The sequence below is a fragment of the Populus nigra genome, chromosome 12, assembly GCF_951802175.1.
Source record: "Populus nigra chromosome 12, ddPopNigr1.1, whole genome shotgun sequence".
In the NCBI taxonomy this organism is placed as follows: domain Eukaryota; kingdom Viridiplantae; phylum Streptophyta; class Magnoliopsida; order Malpighiales; family Salicaceae; genus Populus; species Populus nigra.
This window is the reverse complement of record NC_084863.1, coordinates 1,070,038-1,086,765: the sequence shown is the minus strand read 5'-3', so window position 1 is coordinate 1,086,765 and position 16,728 is coordinate 1,070,038. Positions and strand designations below refer to the sequence as shown.

At 35.6% G+C, this 16,728-nt stretch overlaps 3 protein-coding genes and 2 non-coding genes across 6 annotated transcripts; 4 read left to right on the top strand and 1 right to left on the bottom strand.

The window, feature by feature from the left end:
- Nucleotides 1-560: 560 nt before the first annotated feature.
- On the top strand, nt 561-3,973 carry LOC133669854 (F-actin-capping protein subunit alpha-like; the record flags this gene model as incomplete). Its single annotated transcript, XM_062090182.1, has 8 exons — nt 561-659; nt 793-857; nt 1,683-1,844; nt 2,017-2,095; nt 2,209-2,286; nt 3,067-3,141; nt 3,217-3,252; nt 3,576-3,973. Coding segments are annotated over 8 exons (702 nt in total), but the record flags the coding sequence as incomplete, so codon positions are not given.
- A 1,923-nt stretch (nt 3,974-5,896) lies between these two features.
- TRNAE-UUC (transfer RNA glutamic acid (anticodon UUC)) lies at nt 5,897-5,968 on the bottom strand. The gene has a single exon. It is a non-coding gene; the product is annotated as a tRNA-Glu (tRNA).
- A 1,345-nt stretch (nt 5,969-7,313) lies between these two features.
- On the top strand, nt 7,314-11,783 carry LOC133669052 (uncharacterized). 2 transcript variants are annotated; one of them, XM_062089060.1, is made up of 13 exons: nt 7,314-7,667; nt 8,338-8,475; nt 8,586-8,667; nt 9,150-9,226; nt 9,313-9,428; nt 9,516-9,633; nt 9,866-9,982; nt 10,089-10,180; nt 10,613-10,679; nt 10,764-10,845; nt 10,916-11,007; nt 11,117-11,260; nt 11,471-11,783. In XM_062089060.1, exons 1-13 carry the CDS (start codon nt 7,533-7,535, stop codon nt 11,513-11,515), a joined length of 1,305 nt encoding a protein of 434 aa, XP_061945044.1. In that variant the 5' UTR covers nt 7,314-7,532; the 3' UTR covers nt 11,516-11,783. The 2 variants fall into 2 exon arrangements, with proteins under 2 accessions (XP_061945044.1, XP_061945043.1); XM_062089059.1 differs by having other exon boundaries at nt 7,318-7,667; nt 11,389-11,783.
- TRNAC-GCA (transfer RNA cysteine (anticodon GCA)) lies at nt 7,885-7,956 on the top strand. Its single transcript has one exon. It is a non-coding gene; the product is annotated as a tRNA-Cys (tRNA).
- A 1,260-nt stretch (nt 11,784-13,043) lies between the features above and the next one.
- Nucleotides 13,044-16,728, top strand: LOC133669136 (26S proteasome regulatory subunit 6A homolog A). The gene is made up of 10 exons (XM_062089163.1): nt 13,044-13,248; nt 13,763-13,879; nt 14,334-14,441; nt 14,757-14,948; nt 15,041-15,232; nt 15,489-15,607; nt 15,743-15,830; nt 16,005-16,124; nt 16,215-16,355; nt 16,518-16,728. The coding sequence occupies exons 1-10, from the start codon at nt 13,132-13,134 to the stop codon at nt 16,593-16,595; spliced, it is 1,272 nt and encodes a 423-aa protein (XP_061945147.1). The 5' UTR covers nt 13,044-13,131; the 3' UTR covers nt 16,596-16,728.

The window sequence follows — 16,728 nt, the reverse complement described above, 5'->3', positions numbered from 1 at the left end:
AATTATGAGCTTCGATTTAGGTATTCGAGTGAATTTTGATAATTTAATATTGGATTTTTTTGTTCCATTTTACAATTAATTATTTTATTTTATTTTATTAATTGATTTTAATTTTTGTTATTGTTAATATAGTTACATGATTTGCCTTGAATTAAGTAGAAGCTTTATTTTTTTTCCCCATATTTATTGCTATCACTTTGATTTTATGCTAATTTTGTTTATTTGTAGGTTTGCTAGTTTTTGACTTGCTGATTCTAAGCTTAATATCAAAGCAGAGGTTTTGTTTGGATATTTTAGTTTATTTTCTTTAGTTTAGTATTTGGATGGAAGATAATGGGCTCATTAGTGACGGCCTATTTATTCTCCTTTGTTTTCATTTTAATTTTCCATGAAGGTTGTGTGGTGTGGAGTAGTTTATCTATTTGGAGGATTATTTATCATTTTTAAGACTGTATTTTAGGGTTTATTTGTAAGTATAGATATATTGATTTGTTAACCTGATTTATTTTGTATGCAGTTAGTTGTGGTAGTTATAATTGCGACTCTAACTTTTCAAATTGTATTTGCAGGTGCTGGTTACATCTTATAACGAGCTCGAGGAGAATGAGTTTCTTGATCCTAGAACTGCACAGGTGGCGACAGTTGATCATGTTAAGCAAGTCAGTTATCCAAAAACCTTGAAGCACATATTTTGTCTGCTGTCTGCTCTCATGTGCATTTTGTTTTTCTTGGTCTTTTTTTGATATGTTTGTTAGTCCATCTTTTATATCGTGATGTGCTAAATTGGTTCAGGTTTGTACAGACGTGAGACCTGCAGCTGATGAGGAACTTTCATCACCATATATCGAAGAATTTCGGTATGCTTTCTAACTCTTATGGTTATTAATATTAGATTATGTTTGTCCAGAAGTTCTTCTAGTCATTAGTGCATCGATGCTAAAATTTTAAGAGCTTGATTTCGGAAAACAGCATTTTCTCAGCTCTTATTCCTTGCCTATGTATCACTTTGTAAAGTTTCAAATTTCAACCTTGCAATTTTCTATTACTCTCATTTCCTATCACATTCTGCTGGATTGAGAGTATGATCAGGATATTTTAGAGGTTAGAATCCTTTATCTAATGAAGGGTAGAATTAGAGAGGTGTTTTTGGTAAATAGTATCTACTCCTACTTCATGGTTATATCATATAATATTTGGAACATTCAAGTGCTTGAGCAAGTAGTTTTTGAATTATTCTCTTCTTCCTTTAATCCCTTACACACTCAGTATTGCTTGTGAGAGTGAATCAGAGTTAAATGCGTTTGAGGACTGAGCTTATGAGTTGCATCTAAATCTTTCCTTGTAAAGGATTTAACTCGTAGAAACTATTTTTAATGCTCCTGTTTGATTTATATAGAATTCTTTTTGTTTAGTTTTTGGAGCTTGAAATAATTGTGCCATCTTCAGTACAATTTTCTTCCTAAATTGTCTTTTCTTCTGTGCATCTTTAGGTGATTTGGGATTGCAAAGTTATAGAATCAGTTTGTAGTTTCTCTTTATATATACAACTAATTCCAAAAGCGTTATGCATAAGTGGTTGTTTAGGACCTGAATTGTGGTGCAGTGCACCAAGAGTAGTTCCTTTTTTATGGGCAGTATTCTATTCATTCTTACATTAACAATGCTATTTTGTTCTCTGCTAGTTGTGCCTTGGATGCAGAACTGCTCAAATATGTTGCTGAAGCTTATCCAAAAGGTATCTGTTCTGTCTACTGTGTTAATGGGAAGGATGTGGAGGGACCAGGATCTAATTTTGAACTTGTAGTGGTCATTTCTGCTGCTAAAAATAGCCCACAGAATTTCTGGTGAGTGGAATTCTAGTCAGTTTTTACTCTTTATCAGATACTTCATTTAGGACATGTTCCTAGTGTTCCATCACCTGCTTGTATCTGAATATACCATGTCACTTCCAAGTCAGAAACATTTATATTTTATGACTGCTTATCTTCATATAATATTCTTTTGCATATCATATAGCAATGGAAGTTGGCGATCAGTGTGGAACATAGAGTTCAAGGAAGATGTACAAATGCTAGAAGTAAGAGGCAAATTACAGGTACGATGAAAAAATTTGACTTCTGTCGAGTGTTATTTGAAAGTCAGATTGCATACTTGTAAGACAATGCAAGTATAAGCTGTTTCTTTTTCCCTGCATTCTTCTTATTTCAGGTGGGTGCTCATTATTATGAAGAGGGAAATGTTCAGTTGGATGCTAAACATGAATGTAAAGATGCAACAATCTTTCAGGTTATTGCAATATCGACAATTCCTTTAGCTTGACATTTTTTCATCATGAGATTTTAGCTTCTTTGTTTGAGTACAATACATAGGGTGGATAGGGGATTTCTTGGTGCTAAATTTTGGGCGTGCAATTACAAGATTGCACATATCAAGTTTTGAATCTTGAGAGCAGCTACATCTTGCTGAAGGGCAAGACTGTCTCTAGATTCCTTCACATGACACCACTCAATTGGAACCTTAATTAGGTATTCGGAGCAGGTAAGGTGCAATGCTAAAATATTACATTAAGAACATCCTGGTTATAGTTACTAGGGTTGGTGTGGGGAACGTTTATTATTTGGGTGACTTGTGCATCCAGTCTGGTTGTCTGTGTTGAGTGACCTTTAAAGCAACTTTTGCCATTTCCCAGATTCTATTGCAAGGACTCCCTGATAAACCCAGCACTTGGCTTCAGAAGCCTATCCTTTAAGTCCATCTCATGCCTTCTTTTAAACTTTAGCGATAATGAGAATGATTGAGTGATTTTTCAGTGATTTCACTCTTCAGACATGCAAAGCATGCTTTGTGTTTTGCAGCTTTCTAATGAAGCTGTTCAGTAAAATAACAAGTTTCTATAAAAGTAACTAAGCACATTTTTAGTAGTAAGTTTGTACATTAGTATCATTTTAAGGGGAGAGTGGAGCACCTGCTTGTGCTGTCATCATGTATATCTGTCTGTCTCTCTGTCCTTCAGTTGCTGATGAAAAGGAGACAAAAATGGTTGATCTTTTACAATTTTTGTTTCAGGCCCCTGATGATTGTGCTATTTCCATAGCTAACATTATTCGTCACCACGAGGCAGAGTACTTGGAATCTCTTGAGGTTCTCATTGTGTCTCCTTTTTCATTTAAATTCTTGGATTTTAAGGCTTCGTTACTAAAAATTACTATTTGACAGGCATCCTATTCAAATTTGCCAGATACCACTTTCAAGGTATTCTTTAATCTTTACTTGATTACATGCTACAAAATTTTGTATTTCCACATCTGGTGATATCTGGTTGGCTTATTGTTCTATTTGGACTTTGCCTAAGATACATAGCTCATATTTTTCCGTGCATTTGAATATTGTGAGGAGGTATTTGTGCTCTCTAGTTACTGAACAAACCAAGGCATATTACTTTCCTTTTTTCTTTTTTGAAATGAGATGGTTTAGTAGGAAACTTGTGGTGGTAGACATAATCTTTCCTTTCCTGTCTGTCTGGCTGCTTTCTTTGTATTTTCTATGTCTCTTAAAGTGATTTTGATGCATTGCAGGATCTGCGGAGAAAACTTCCTGTTACTCGAACTCAATTTCCATGGCATAATACTCTACAGTTCAGCCTGACAAGAGATATCCAGAAGGAACTTGGAATTGACAAGTGACGAAATTCCAATCCAGAAGTGTACACTGCGTTACTTGATATGTAAAGCCGAGATAGTGAGATCCCAGTATACCAGTCCATTTGTATTGAGTCTATGATTTCTTATGAGAGATCTTTGATATTGTTCCTTATTTTTTTCCCATGATTAAAGTTATTTTGCTGTTTGGCCATGCGATCTCCTCTCCTCTTAATGAGTTCCTCTCAGATTTAGTGTGTATTTCTGTACAATTGATACAAACTTTGTATAGTACTCTTGTTAATGATCATTCTTCTTTTGATGTGCTGTGAAAATGTTGGCAAGTGTCTATGTTCGACCATAGAGGGATAGTGTAGTGAATTAGATATGAAAGGTAGAACTACAATTGAATAACTTTTTATCAAATAACATATAATTCTAAACACCCAAGCAAGTATTGATATAATTATGATAATTAAAGAGTTAGAATTTACGGAAAATGTATTAAATTTTATAGAGGTTTGTTAAATCATCTACTTTTTTTCTTGACTTTATGTTCAAGAGTTCTACCATTACATGCTGGTATTTTTATTTGATTTTTTTATGGGTGCAACATTAAAGCTAATTTATACTTAACCTTGTTTTTTAATGATTACAAGGAAAATAAAAGTGTTATAAATTGTTTTGAGAAGGAGTATGCTTAGATATTTGTCTTAAGAGGTCCATATGTGTTTTGGCTAAAGGAAGGGTTATTTATCGGTTTAGAAATGAAACTAGCACTTAGATACAATTTTCTACATGTTGGAATCCCATTAATATCTCAAATGATCAACTAGTTTATATTGATTAAGTCAATGCGGTTGATCAGTTCATGCAAAATATCTAAGTGTTTATCCTTGATGAACAAACGATTGCCCGGTTCATGTAAAATACTAATTTTTTAACAAATTACACTAGTGAATTCTTGAACCGATATCATTCTCAAAACAAGTATTTACTTGCTTTGCATCTTGGATTTCTTTGTTGATTTCTTTTAGGGTTGTTTAGGTTGTGTGAGTATATTAAGATGTTCTAAGCAAATTGAGTGCTATTTGACAAAACTCTAATACAAAATCTTGATCGGTGAAGTTCATAACCGTTATTCTTACAGTCTCTTTGATTTTCGCGAATCTTCTTACTTGTTTGATGATTGTTGAATGTTATAAACTTGTTTAAATCATTACAAGAATGTATGTCACACATAATTTTATATCTATATTTATATGGCATTTATGTATTGTGTCTTATTTAATCAATTAAAACAAGATTAATTCATGTGATCCATACATGTTTCGTGTAGTATATTTGCATAAATTTTTTAAATCATTTTATCATTATAGCATGTCATTTAAATGCTTCATTACATATATCATGTTATTTACTATGCAGTTATCAAAATTATATTAAATTAATATTTCATTATCAACATATAACATAATAATTAATTAATAACATTAATATTCACTTTTTATATAATCATTAAAACATAATGAAAAATTTCATTAAATCATAGCGATAAAGCTAACAGTCTTAACATCAAGCCTTGTTGAAAATAGGAAAAATATGCCGACTTATTTGATAAAAGAGGTATGATGAAACGGGGACCGAAGCACTACTCATCATTCAACTGCTCTCTCAATAATGAAAACCAGCTGTGTAAAACTATGATGCTAGGAGCTGGTGGGATTTAGGATGTCAAATCAACTGGTTACTTTAAGGGACTTGCACGAGAACTCAATTTCCGTGCTTGGTTGTGCTTTTCTTTTGCTTGGCTGTGGTCCTTGTGGCTGTGCCAGTTTGCTAGCCATGGAGTAAGCAGGCTCATGGCTCGTGTATCTGCACATGCATCTGTCGAAGCCAGTCTTGAAAGTGAAGGTGCAGAATAAAGGATTAGGCTGTTAGGCTTGGTTGGAGGTGGGTCCTTATAATATACCCTTTGAGTTGGTGTCCAGATGGCCCCTTGTAATCTAATAATTAGAGGTTTGATTGTGTGATTAGCCCAATCATGAACCCTTAATAACCATTTGCCACAAATCTTGAAACACTGTTTCCATACAATCAAATCAAAGCCGTGCAGGTGTAACGGAGCCGCCTCCTCATGCGAGCCTGGGTCCGTTCTCTAAGTTCTAAAGCAGTGGCCCGTGTGAAAAATGAATAAAGAAAAAAAAAATGAATAAAGAAAAAAGAAATGAAGCAGGAATGGAAGGAAGAATAAAAAGTTCCGTTGCCGGGAATCGAACCCGGGTCTCCTGGGTGAAAGCCAGATATCCTAACCGCTGGACGACAACGGAATGTTTTATTTAACACATTAATTTTAACTCTTACGACGCCGTTTACACAGTTTCTTGTCTCGACTCTCGAGCAGTGCCTAATCGAGCCGCTTCTCTCCCGCGGTCCCGGTTTCCGTTGCTCGTGCTGAGAGGATGATTCTGTATGGAGAAGTCTATTTCTGGAGTGTCTTCGAAGCCGCAGGATTCAATTTTCCCTTCTCCCATTTTCTCAGCAACCAAACAAGGACTATACATTGACATACATGCCAATGGTAAATTGAATTCCTCACTTCCTCTTTTACTCTGTTTAAAGCTTTTGATAAAATATTTATTTGTTTTTTTTTTTCCTGTTTAAGCTTCCTCTTTCGCTTCTAAAGACTGCACAATGGCATTCCTGGATGTGTGATGTGTCACAGTACTTGCCCCGGTTGCTTATGAACCCAAGAATTAGATGTGCTCTGTCACAACCCAACCAACATTATCACCACCTTAAATGTTCTGACAAAAATGCTCGGTTTTTACTGGGATTCTGCCCTGCTTTTATATACAATGCATGCATTTGCTGTCTTTGCAGTTTCCTATGAAGCTTAAAATATAAGAAACTCGTGTCACTTTATAACAAACATCTAACATTTATCCATATCAACCTTCAAGGAAGTTTCACATTGTTGTTTGCTTCTAGTATGAGAAATGACCTTTTCTCCATGGACAGGTGGGGGCGAGGTCGTGTTTAACACAAAATTTAGGCATTTGAGTGACTGATTGGTAGAGACATCCAAGTTTTCAAGCCGAAGATGCATCTTAAGAAGCAGAGATGGAGGAAAAAGATCCTCCCGTTGGTTTACCAGTGATTGATGTGATGATATCATCAAGGGAACGGTTTCTCCAAACAACATATACATCATCTCCTTTGAATTCAAGTGCTTTCTTGATGTAAAACTTAATCATACGATGTCCTTTGATTATCAAGGAATGTAATCAAGCTCCTTTTTCGATAATTGAATATATAACTAAGGAGATAACATAATCATAGATAGCCCTTGATCCTTTTGATTGCAGAATGCTGTATTCCTTCCCTTCTGTGGTGAATACGAAGTTACCAACTACCTGCCCCAGGATGGGATGCCTATTTTTATATTAGACATCTCAAGTTTACAAAAGATTCGGACACAACACAGGATTGCTTAAACATGTGACACCAAACAAAAAATCTCTACATAATAATACAAATTTGTCTGTAATACAGAAAGACAAACTAGCTATGCTCACAAGGGCCCCATCTTTGCTTGCAAAATCTCTTCCTTAACAAGAGAGAAAGAGAGTGGAGTCAAAGAAGTACCAATAAAAAGACTATATTAAACCAAAAAATCCACTCTTATCTTGTAAGAGATTCCCATGCACTTGTCCAGATACAATTAGTACCCCACACTTCCTTCCATCCATTGAGCTTCCTACACACAGAACCATCAAAGCACAGTACCTAGGTGACTAGATTTATAGACCCATGACACCCTTTTGAGCTTCACATAGAATCACTAATCAGCTAGTTTGTAGAGTTGAGCTTCTTAATTCTTGCACTGAAAAAATGGCCGAAATTAAGGCCGATATTGCTTTAGACCACCGGCTGACAATTGCTGAGGTAACCGATATCTCAGCCCAAAAGCCTGACCCGAAAATTCGTGTAGCTTCGTTAGATATCTTCAGAGGCCTCACTGTTGCTGTATGTATACACGTCTCTCTCAAAATACTCAAACTATATACTCTGTTTTCAAGTTTGTTGTTCTTAGCTCTAGATATGGTTGTTTTATTTAATCATTTAAAGTTCTAGTGCCTCAGTTTTCTCGTGGGTCCTTCATGGAAATGGGTTCTCGTTTAATGGTGGTCTGCCCATGATAGCTTTCTTTTATATAAATACTAAGTTACCAGATAGCACAAACGGGTCCATAGCTCAGTGGTAGAGCATTTGACTGCAGATCAAGAGGTCACCGGTTCGAACCCGGTTGGGCCCTTTTAACATTTTATTTTTAACGTGAAAATTGCCTCCTTAATATCTTTTTACTTCCCACTTTAGTCCTCATACTTTTTATCCTTTCATTTAATTCCAATTAAGAACATCAATTCCCCCATAATTTTCTTATTTCCTACTTCTTTTACGGGCCTTTTTGAATTTCCCCGATATTGTACTTTTCATCCTTTCATTTAATTCCAATTAAAAATGTATTAATTATCCCATGGTTTCCTTATTCTTACCTATGCTACGATTTGGCCCCTTTATCAAATATTTTTTGCTTCTGCACTGTATATAGGCATCCTTGTTAAAAAGTTTATGAACCCACCATAATCATTTATTTATGATACTAAATTTGTGTGCTTTAATGGGATTTATGTAGTTAATGATCTTGGTTGATGATGCTGGAGGAGAATGGCCTAAGATTGGACATGCACCGTGGAATGGTTGTAACCTTGCCGACTTCGTAATGCCTTTCTTTTTATTCATAGTAGGAATGGCCATTCCTCTTGCTTTTAAGGTTGGCTTACCATTTTCTTTTAATACATTTTGATAAGGAAAAGGTTTTAGAGGATACATATATTTGTCATTACAAGTTCATTGCTTATATATGTTCTTTGATTAATGTAGAGAATTACAAGCCGGCACCATGCTGTCAAGAGGGTGATTGTTAGAACTTTGAAACTGCTATTCTGGGGTATCATGTTACAAGGTTAGTTCTGTTCTGCTCCTAACCTGCTTACAAGCTGTGTTTCATGCTTATGTTGTCCTTTGAAGAGACAATAATACATGGAAGCAACAAAATTGTGATATTGAGTTTGGTAGAGAACATTCTTTAAGCCTATGTACCGTGTCTAAAATGTAAATGCAGTAAGAAACAAAGTTTTTTGTTCCTGCCCTTGAATGTTAATGATGTTCTTCGACAACTTGCCATAGTTTGCGAAAGCTAGTAGTAATGGGATAGGGAGATTCCAACCTGAACACTCCAATTCTTAAGGCTCGACCTCGAGTGTTTTATCATCAAACTGCCATCTCGTTAGCAGCTGAATTTGAACAAGGAGTCAGCTTTCATGCTATCTTGGTATGCAGTAATGAAGAGTTATTTCTAAGGAATGAAATGCAATAGAACCAAAAGATAAAACACTATTTTCGTTCTCTTGCTTGACAGTGCTTAATGTTATTACAATTATGTAGGGGGCTTCTCCCATGCTCCTGACAAACTTACTTATGGAGTTGACTTGAAGAAGATAAGATGGTGTGGGATTCTTCAGGTGGTGCTGGTTTTGATATTGATATGTATGCATAATTTAGGTTGTTAGAAATATACTTATACAGCAACTTGATTCTTTCTCTTCAGAGAATTGCTTTTGCTTACTTCGTAGTGGCACTGATGGAAATATTTACAAAAAAAAAGCAAACCAGGGAGCTACCACCTGGATGGCTCTCCATTTACAAGCTATATAGCTCGCAATGGTAGGTTTATATTCTTGTGACTACTGAGTATTTTCATTAGATTCCTTGACCAGATCTTCAATGATCGCTCTGTGCTAAATTTTGCAGGCTGATGGGAGCATGTATACTTGTTATTTACCTGGCTGTAATCTACGGGACTTACGTGCCTCACTGGCAGTTCACTGTCAATGATAGAGACAGTGCTGATTATGGGAAGGTTTTCACTGTAAGCACCTACTCTGTCGCTCCTGCAACATTTCCCTTGATCTGGATAACTTCATGTATGCTTAAACCTGAATAGTATAGTATTTGATTTCATATCATCAATTTTCTATCAGTAACCACATTTTCCTTGTGGTTGACTTTTAATTAGGGATGGTACTATAACTATCCACAACGATTTTACATTAGGATTTATTTTCTACCTACATTTGAGCCCTGTCAATTCCAATTTCCAGGTAGAGTGTGCTGTCAGAGGAAAACTGGATCCTCCTTGTAATGCAGTTGGTTTCATCGACAGAGAAATTTTAGGAATCAATCACATGTATCAGCATCCAGCTTGGAAGAGATCTGAGGTGAGTAGCAATTTTGTTTGTGGCTGCTCATTGTTTTTTAGATGTGAAACCATTTGTTTGTAACCTATAGAAGTGAGAGCTTATGATTTTTGCCAAAGCGCTGCAGGCCTGCACAGAGAATTCCCCATATGAGGGGCCTTTCCGAACCAGTGCTCCGTCGTGGTGCAAAGCTCCTTTTGAACCTGAAGGAATCCTAAGGTTTGTTGTACACAACCTAATTAATTAGTCACTGAATCTTATAATTTGATTCAAACCAGTAGCGAGCAGCCTTACCTTTTTCCTACCTGGGAAACCACAAGATAGAAAATCATTCAGCTCATTCATCATGTTTAGGATATGCCAAAATGCTTATCCACTACCAGAAATTGTAAGATGCAACACTGATAATTAAGCAGTTAACCATAAACTTTTATCTGCTCAAGGAAGGGAAAGCTTGAGAGACATAGGCTCTTGCACAAAATGCACATAATGGCAACGTGAAATTCTCTAGTTCCAGGGAAATTTCATGTGTGGATCACCCATCCCTCTATAAAAGAAGTCCAGATTGAATGCACACTGCCTTTTATGCTGTACACGCATCTTGAGAAAATGTCTAACTGGATATGTGGATTTCAATCTCATTACTTGCAGCTCAATATCTGCAGTTCTTTCTACCATCATTGGAGTTCATTTTGGACATGTGCTTGTATATATGAGGGTTAGTTTTGTTGTTTTAAGCATTTAAATGCTTGGCTTAAATCTAGATCTTGCCTCACTGCTTTGACAAATCTTTGAACTCCAGGGTCATGCAGCTAGACTGAAGCATTGGATTGTGATGGGATTTGCCCTTCTTATTTTAGGGCTTGTTCTTCATTTCACACATGGTGAGAACTGAAATACGATATATGCATATTTTCATAGGAGAATCTTAACCCTTTTTTTTTTCCTTCGCAGCGATTCCCTTAAATAAGCAACTATACACTTTCAGCTATGTTTGTGTAACATCCGGAGCAGCAGCATTGGTGTTTTCATCCATCTACGCCCTGGTATGCTGTTGTCACAGCTGAACCATTTTCGGGTTATAAAATCGAGAACCCTAGTTTGAAACTGTCAATAGGTTACTTATGATATGAAACAATTTCATTTTCCTTCAAGGTTGATATTTGGGGCTGGAAGTGCATCTTTCAGCCATTAGCATGGATTGGCATGAACGCGATGCTTGTTTATGTCATGGCTGCTGAAGGCATCTTTGCTGGTTTCATCAATGGGTGGTACTACAATGATCCTCACAATACACTGGTGAGTTTTCGTCGAACCTTGTCACGTTTTCACCTTTCATCTTTCCAGTTTTCTTATCAAACCTTAGGGGACATAAAGTTCATGGTTCTACCCTAGTTTGCTGGCTTAATTCAATCCATCTGTTGCAGATATACTGGATTCAAAAGCATATTTTTATAGGAGTTTGGCATTCTCAAAGAGTTGGCATTCTACTTTATGTTATCTTTGCAGAGATCCTCTTCTGGGGCATCGTTGCAGGCATTTTCCATCGCCTAGAAATTTACTGGAAGCTTTAATTACTATTTATCTGCTGTATATTCTGTGATAGCCACATAAAGTTCTGTAGATTGTCCATGATTTACCAGCTTAATGTGGTCAACAACTGATCTTTGCGATACAGCAAGAGGAACTTTGTTCATTTCACAAGTTTCTGCATGATTTATAGAACAGGAAAGGCCAAAGATTGGCCTGTTGTACCCAAAATGTCTGTAATATTAATGAAATGTCTGCTACCTAAATGGTCAAGCATTGTTGAAGCTTCAAACATGCCAAGGTCAAAAACCAGAGTTCCTATATTTATAACATCCTACATAAGCTAACAACACCACTTGCTTGCTTAAATCTCACTAGAAAAGTTCTCGAATAGCAATTTATTTGATATATAAAGAACAATCCAAATCAGCTAAACTATATAGTATGTTGATTGGTTTGAATAAAATATATATCTTAATATAGAAACAAATGAATTCTAAATAAAAAAAAATCATTTTTTACATTTGATATAAAAAAATTTCTAGAAATGAATAGCTATTTTTCTTGTTACATGGGAAAAATTGGAACTTGAAATCTCTTACAGAAAAGAGGAATGCTAATACCATAAATTATTGTATGTATTTAGTTCATCAATTAATTTATTCATAAACTAGGTCAAAACAAATATGATTCATGGATGAACTTGTGCATTATCATATGATCCCCTTTTCTTTTCTTTTATTCATCCATATGTCTTTGTCTATTCTTTAAATGGATTGGTAAATCAGCTGAACACAAACAACTATCCATACAATAATATTATAATTAATCAAATATTTATGTGTAATCATCTTACAATATCAAATTAAATATTTATTAATGCCTATTTTTATTAAATATATAATGGACATAATAACATATTTACACACTACAATACTGTTAAAAATATAAGACATGCCAAATATAAAATACTTGTGTGGTCTACTCCACTCATTATCGATAACTTTTATTTGTATCGTTGAATTTATTTTATTATGATTTTTTTTTATTTGTGCCATCTTATTTCAACTATTTCTTTGAAATATCAACATACTCAATTGGGACTTTTTAAAGCATTGGCATTCTTAATTGCAACATTTACCAAACCATGTTATTTTATAAAATAGGTTGTTCCCAAACTATGTTAGAAAATAAATTTACCCACTAGGGACCTAACATGAGTTAAATTTTAGATTACGAGCTCGCTTTTTTTATATTTTAAAATTATTTTTGAAAAAAAAATAAAATAAAAAATTCTAAATTTATTTTAAAAGAATGTTATTTTAAATAATATTATTTTGTATTTACCTATTCAATTTGCACAAGTCATGGGCTAACCGGTTATTATAACTTTGCTCATGCCTGAACCCTAAAAAAAAATAATCTTTCTACTCGAACAGCATGTGTCCAATACAGAATAAAGCCCAGCAAGAAAACAGTAACCTCAAGCCCATCATTTCCTGTCTTCGGCAACAAGCAGAGAAAATAAATATAAACAAAAACAAAAATATTTTATTACTCTCTCTCTCTCTCTCTACACTCAACCTTTTCTTCTCAGTTCTCTCTAAATTTCTTTGCTTTAAGCTCGAATCTTGGTAACCATGGCAACCCCGATGGTGGAGGATTCAAGCTTCGAAGATGACCAGCTTGCCTCCATGACTACTGAAGATATCACAAGAAAGTCTCGTCTTCTTGATAACGAGATTCGCATTCTCAAGGTGATTTTTCTGTCTCTCTCTCTGTCTGTGGCGATAACAACAACAATTATAATGTTTGACTTGAGTGTTTTCTTGCTGCGTGTCTAGGGTTGTTTTGTGTATTTAGGGTTTTGGTTTTGGTTTTGGTTTTGGTTTTGCTAGTGAAGGAAAGGATTGGTTTGTTTATGTCACTGGTTTGTAATTGTGATTGTACTAATAATAAGTCAAAATCTGGAATTTTTTTGTGTGATGAATTGCAGGAAATTAATGGGTTTTTTATGTAGTTTCTGATTTTTTTAACTGGGTCTTTTTGTTTGTAATTCTGATTTAAAACTGTGTGTTGGGATTGATTGGCTTATTGCTTATGGAAGTAATAGTGTTTTTAGTGGTTGTGTTCGTGTGTATAAAGTTTGGGAAAGTGGTTACTTTTTTGTTTGAAGTGGGTGTTTTAGAATGCAAAGATTTGTTTGAGTAGTGAACTTAAGTATTTTTTTTGGGTGGTGTTTTGATTGGTGTGTGTTTGTGGGGAATGTAGGAAGAGGTGCAGAGAACGAATCTGGAGCTGGATTCATATAAGGAGAAGATAAAGGAGAATCAAGAGAAGATTAAACTCAACAAGCAGCTGCCATACCTGGTTGGCAACATTGTCGAGGTAAATCTTGTTGGCATTCATTTTTAATGCCTGGATGTCGACAATGATGGAGTGTTTGAAGACTGTAACTTAAGTTGAATTACACTCCTGTGGACTAAACATGAGTAGCTGTTCTGGTGTCTTCCCTTTGCAATGCAAAATTTCTATTTTAAAACAGCCCTTTTTCCTGAAAATCAAATGGTTGGGATTTTGCTATGAATATTGTTCAGACATTGGTTGTATTGTTCTGTTTTACTGTCGCTAGAAAAATGTGATGAGAAAGCTCATGACTCGCTCTTCAAGTTTATCACTTGGTTATCTCATTCCCAACTATAGGCAAAGAAAATAGAAATCTTTTTCTCCAACTTTCCAACTTTCAGGGGTTCAATTGAATGTTAATAAAGTCGGTTGTTTTTAATAGAAGTTCTAGCGATGTTGGCACTAACTCCATATTTTGGCGTCTATGCATTTATAGATTTTGGAAATGAACCCAGAAGACGAGGCTGAAGAAGATGGGGCAAACATTGACCTTGACTCTCAAAGGAAGGGTAAATGTGTTGTGCTGAAAACATCAACTCGTCAGGTGAGCCATCTTATGCAGTTCTCTTGTATCTGACTGGTAGACTAGAAACAAGGTAGTGATGATGGAAAAGTGATGTGCAAAATTAAAATTCAATGTAGCTTGATCTTCTATTTTCTTTACAAGCATTTGAATTCATACTTTTAGAGCAGCTCATGTATATTAGCCCTGATGTTCTTACTTTCAATTCAAAAGCCTGTTTAATTTTATCATCTTTTGAGTTGACAGAAGTTTAGACATTGAAGAAATTGTATAGTGATACAACTGCTTGGCCACATTTATCAAGATTTATAAATTTAAATTCTTCCTCAAATGCAGACTATTTTTCTTCCTGTTGTTGGGCTTGTTGATCCTGACAAGTTAAAACCTGGGGACCTGGTTGGAGTCAACAAAGATAGCTACCTGATTTTGGATACTCTACCGTCAGAATATGATTCGCGAGTTAAGGCCATGGAGGTTGATGAAAAACCCACAGAAGACTACAATGATATTGGAGGCTTGGAGAAGCAGGTGGATTTTGACTCAAAAGCATGATCTATAGGAGCAGTTCTTTTATTGTTTCTGTTAGATGATAATACCTGATTTTGTTCCTTCTGCAACAGATCCAAGAATTAGTTGAGGCTATTGTATTGCCCATGACTCACCAAGAGCGATTTCAGAAGTTGGGTATTCGTCCTCCCAAAGGTATCCTCTTGTATGGACCTCCTGGAACTGGGAAAACATTGATGGCCCGTGCTTGTGCTGCACAAACAAATGCCACTTTCTTAAAGTTGGCAGGCCCACAACTTGTTCAGGTAGAGCAATTTTTTTAGTACATTATATTCCCTCTTTAGAATTCTGCTTTTTCCTTTTGTTTCCAAAACTGAGAGTTGGGTGCTCCTCTTTTTGCACTGTAACTTGAAAGATGTTTTGTGATGCACTTATGGGAACATCATGACTAGTTAGATTTGAGAAGAAAGCGTAATTACAAAATGCAATGTTTCTAATCTTGTTTTAAGTTCATAACAAAGTAGTCTTGTATAGGAGTAATTTAACTTTAATCATTTTTAGATGTTCATTGGAGATGGAGCCAAACTTGTCCGTGATGCCTTCCAGCTTGCAAAAGAGAAATCTCCCTGCATCATTTTTATAGATGAAATCGATGCTATTGGCACAAAGCGGTTTGACAGGTATGCTACATTTCTACTTCTTCAGCAATCAACTTGCTTTCACCTTTGATATTTAGCTTTTCAAAGTTGGAGTTCTGTTCTTGCTGCTTAATTTTATTGTAGCTGATTTTAAAAATATCCTGTCCCTGTGTGCAGTGAGGTTAGTGGAGATAGGGAAGTGCAGAGGACCATGTTAGAATTGCTCAATCAGCTTGATGGCTTTAGCAGTGATGACAGGATTAAGGTTCGTTGATGCTTCTGTGACGCTAGATGTTTCTTCAATAAATGAATTGTTTTCTGTTTGTTCTTGGGGTGGATGGCTTCTGTAAACTATGAAGTGCAGTGTCATTTCCCGCCCCTAAAAATATCTGTTGTGTTTGTGATTAATGGCAGTCACAATTTCTTGTTATAATTTCAGGTGATTGCTGCAACAAATCGTGCTGATATCCTGGACCCAGCCCTCATGCGATCAGGTCGACTGGATCGCAAAATTGAATTTCCACATCCAAGTGAAGAAGCTAGAGCTCGAATTTTGCAGGTTTGTCACATCACAATTGCTTGATGGCCCCTTTCACTCGTGTGAAAACAGTAGTTTTAATTGCATTTGTTTTTCCCGCTGATGTTGTAGATCCATTCAAGGAAGATGAACGTCCATCCAGACGTGAACTTTGAAGAGCTCGCTCGCTCCACAGATGATTTTAATGGGGCACAGCTGAAAGCAGTTTGTGTCGAAGCTGGGATGCTAGCTCTTCGCCGTGATGCAACCGAGGTACTCTCTCACACATGTCCTGTTTCGTTGTCTTTTCCAAGACCTTTTTTTTTTTTCCTTACAAGCGAGAACCTGACATGTCAAGTGTCAACAATTATTTCGAAAGTAGTTCACGGAGCAAGCTCTAACTAAATTCTTGTATTGGGATGGATTTGAAAACAGGTGAATCATGAGGATTTTAATGAAGGTATCATCCAGGTGCAAGCGAAGAAAAAAGCCAGTCTTAATTATTATGCATAAACTAGCAACAAAGCCACGTCTTGTCTGTGGCTTTAAAGTGTTTATGTTTACTATATTTTCAATGACAATTGCAACTTTTAAAAAAAAAAAAATTCAAATGATGAATTTGTTTATGTTTAGGTTTTTGTGCCTG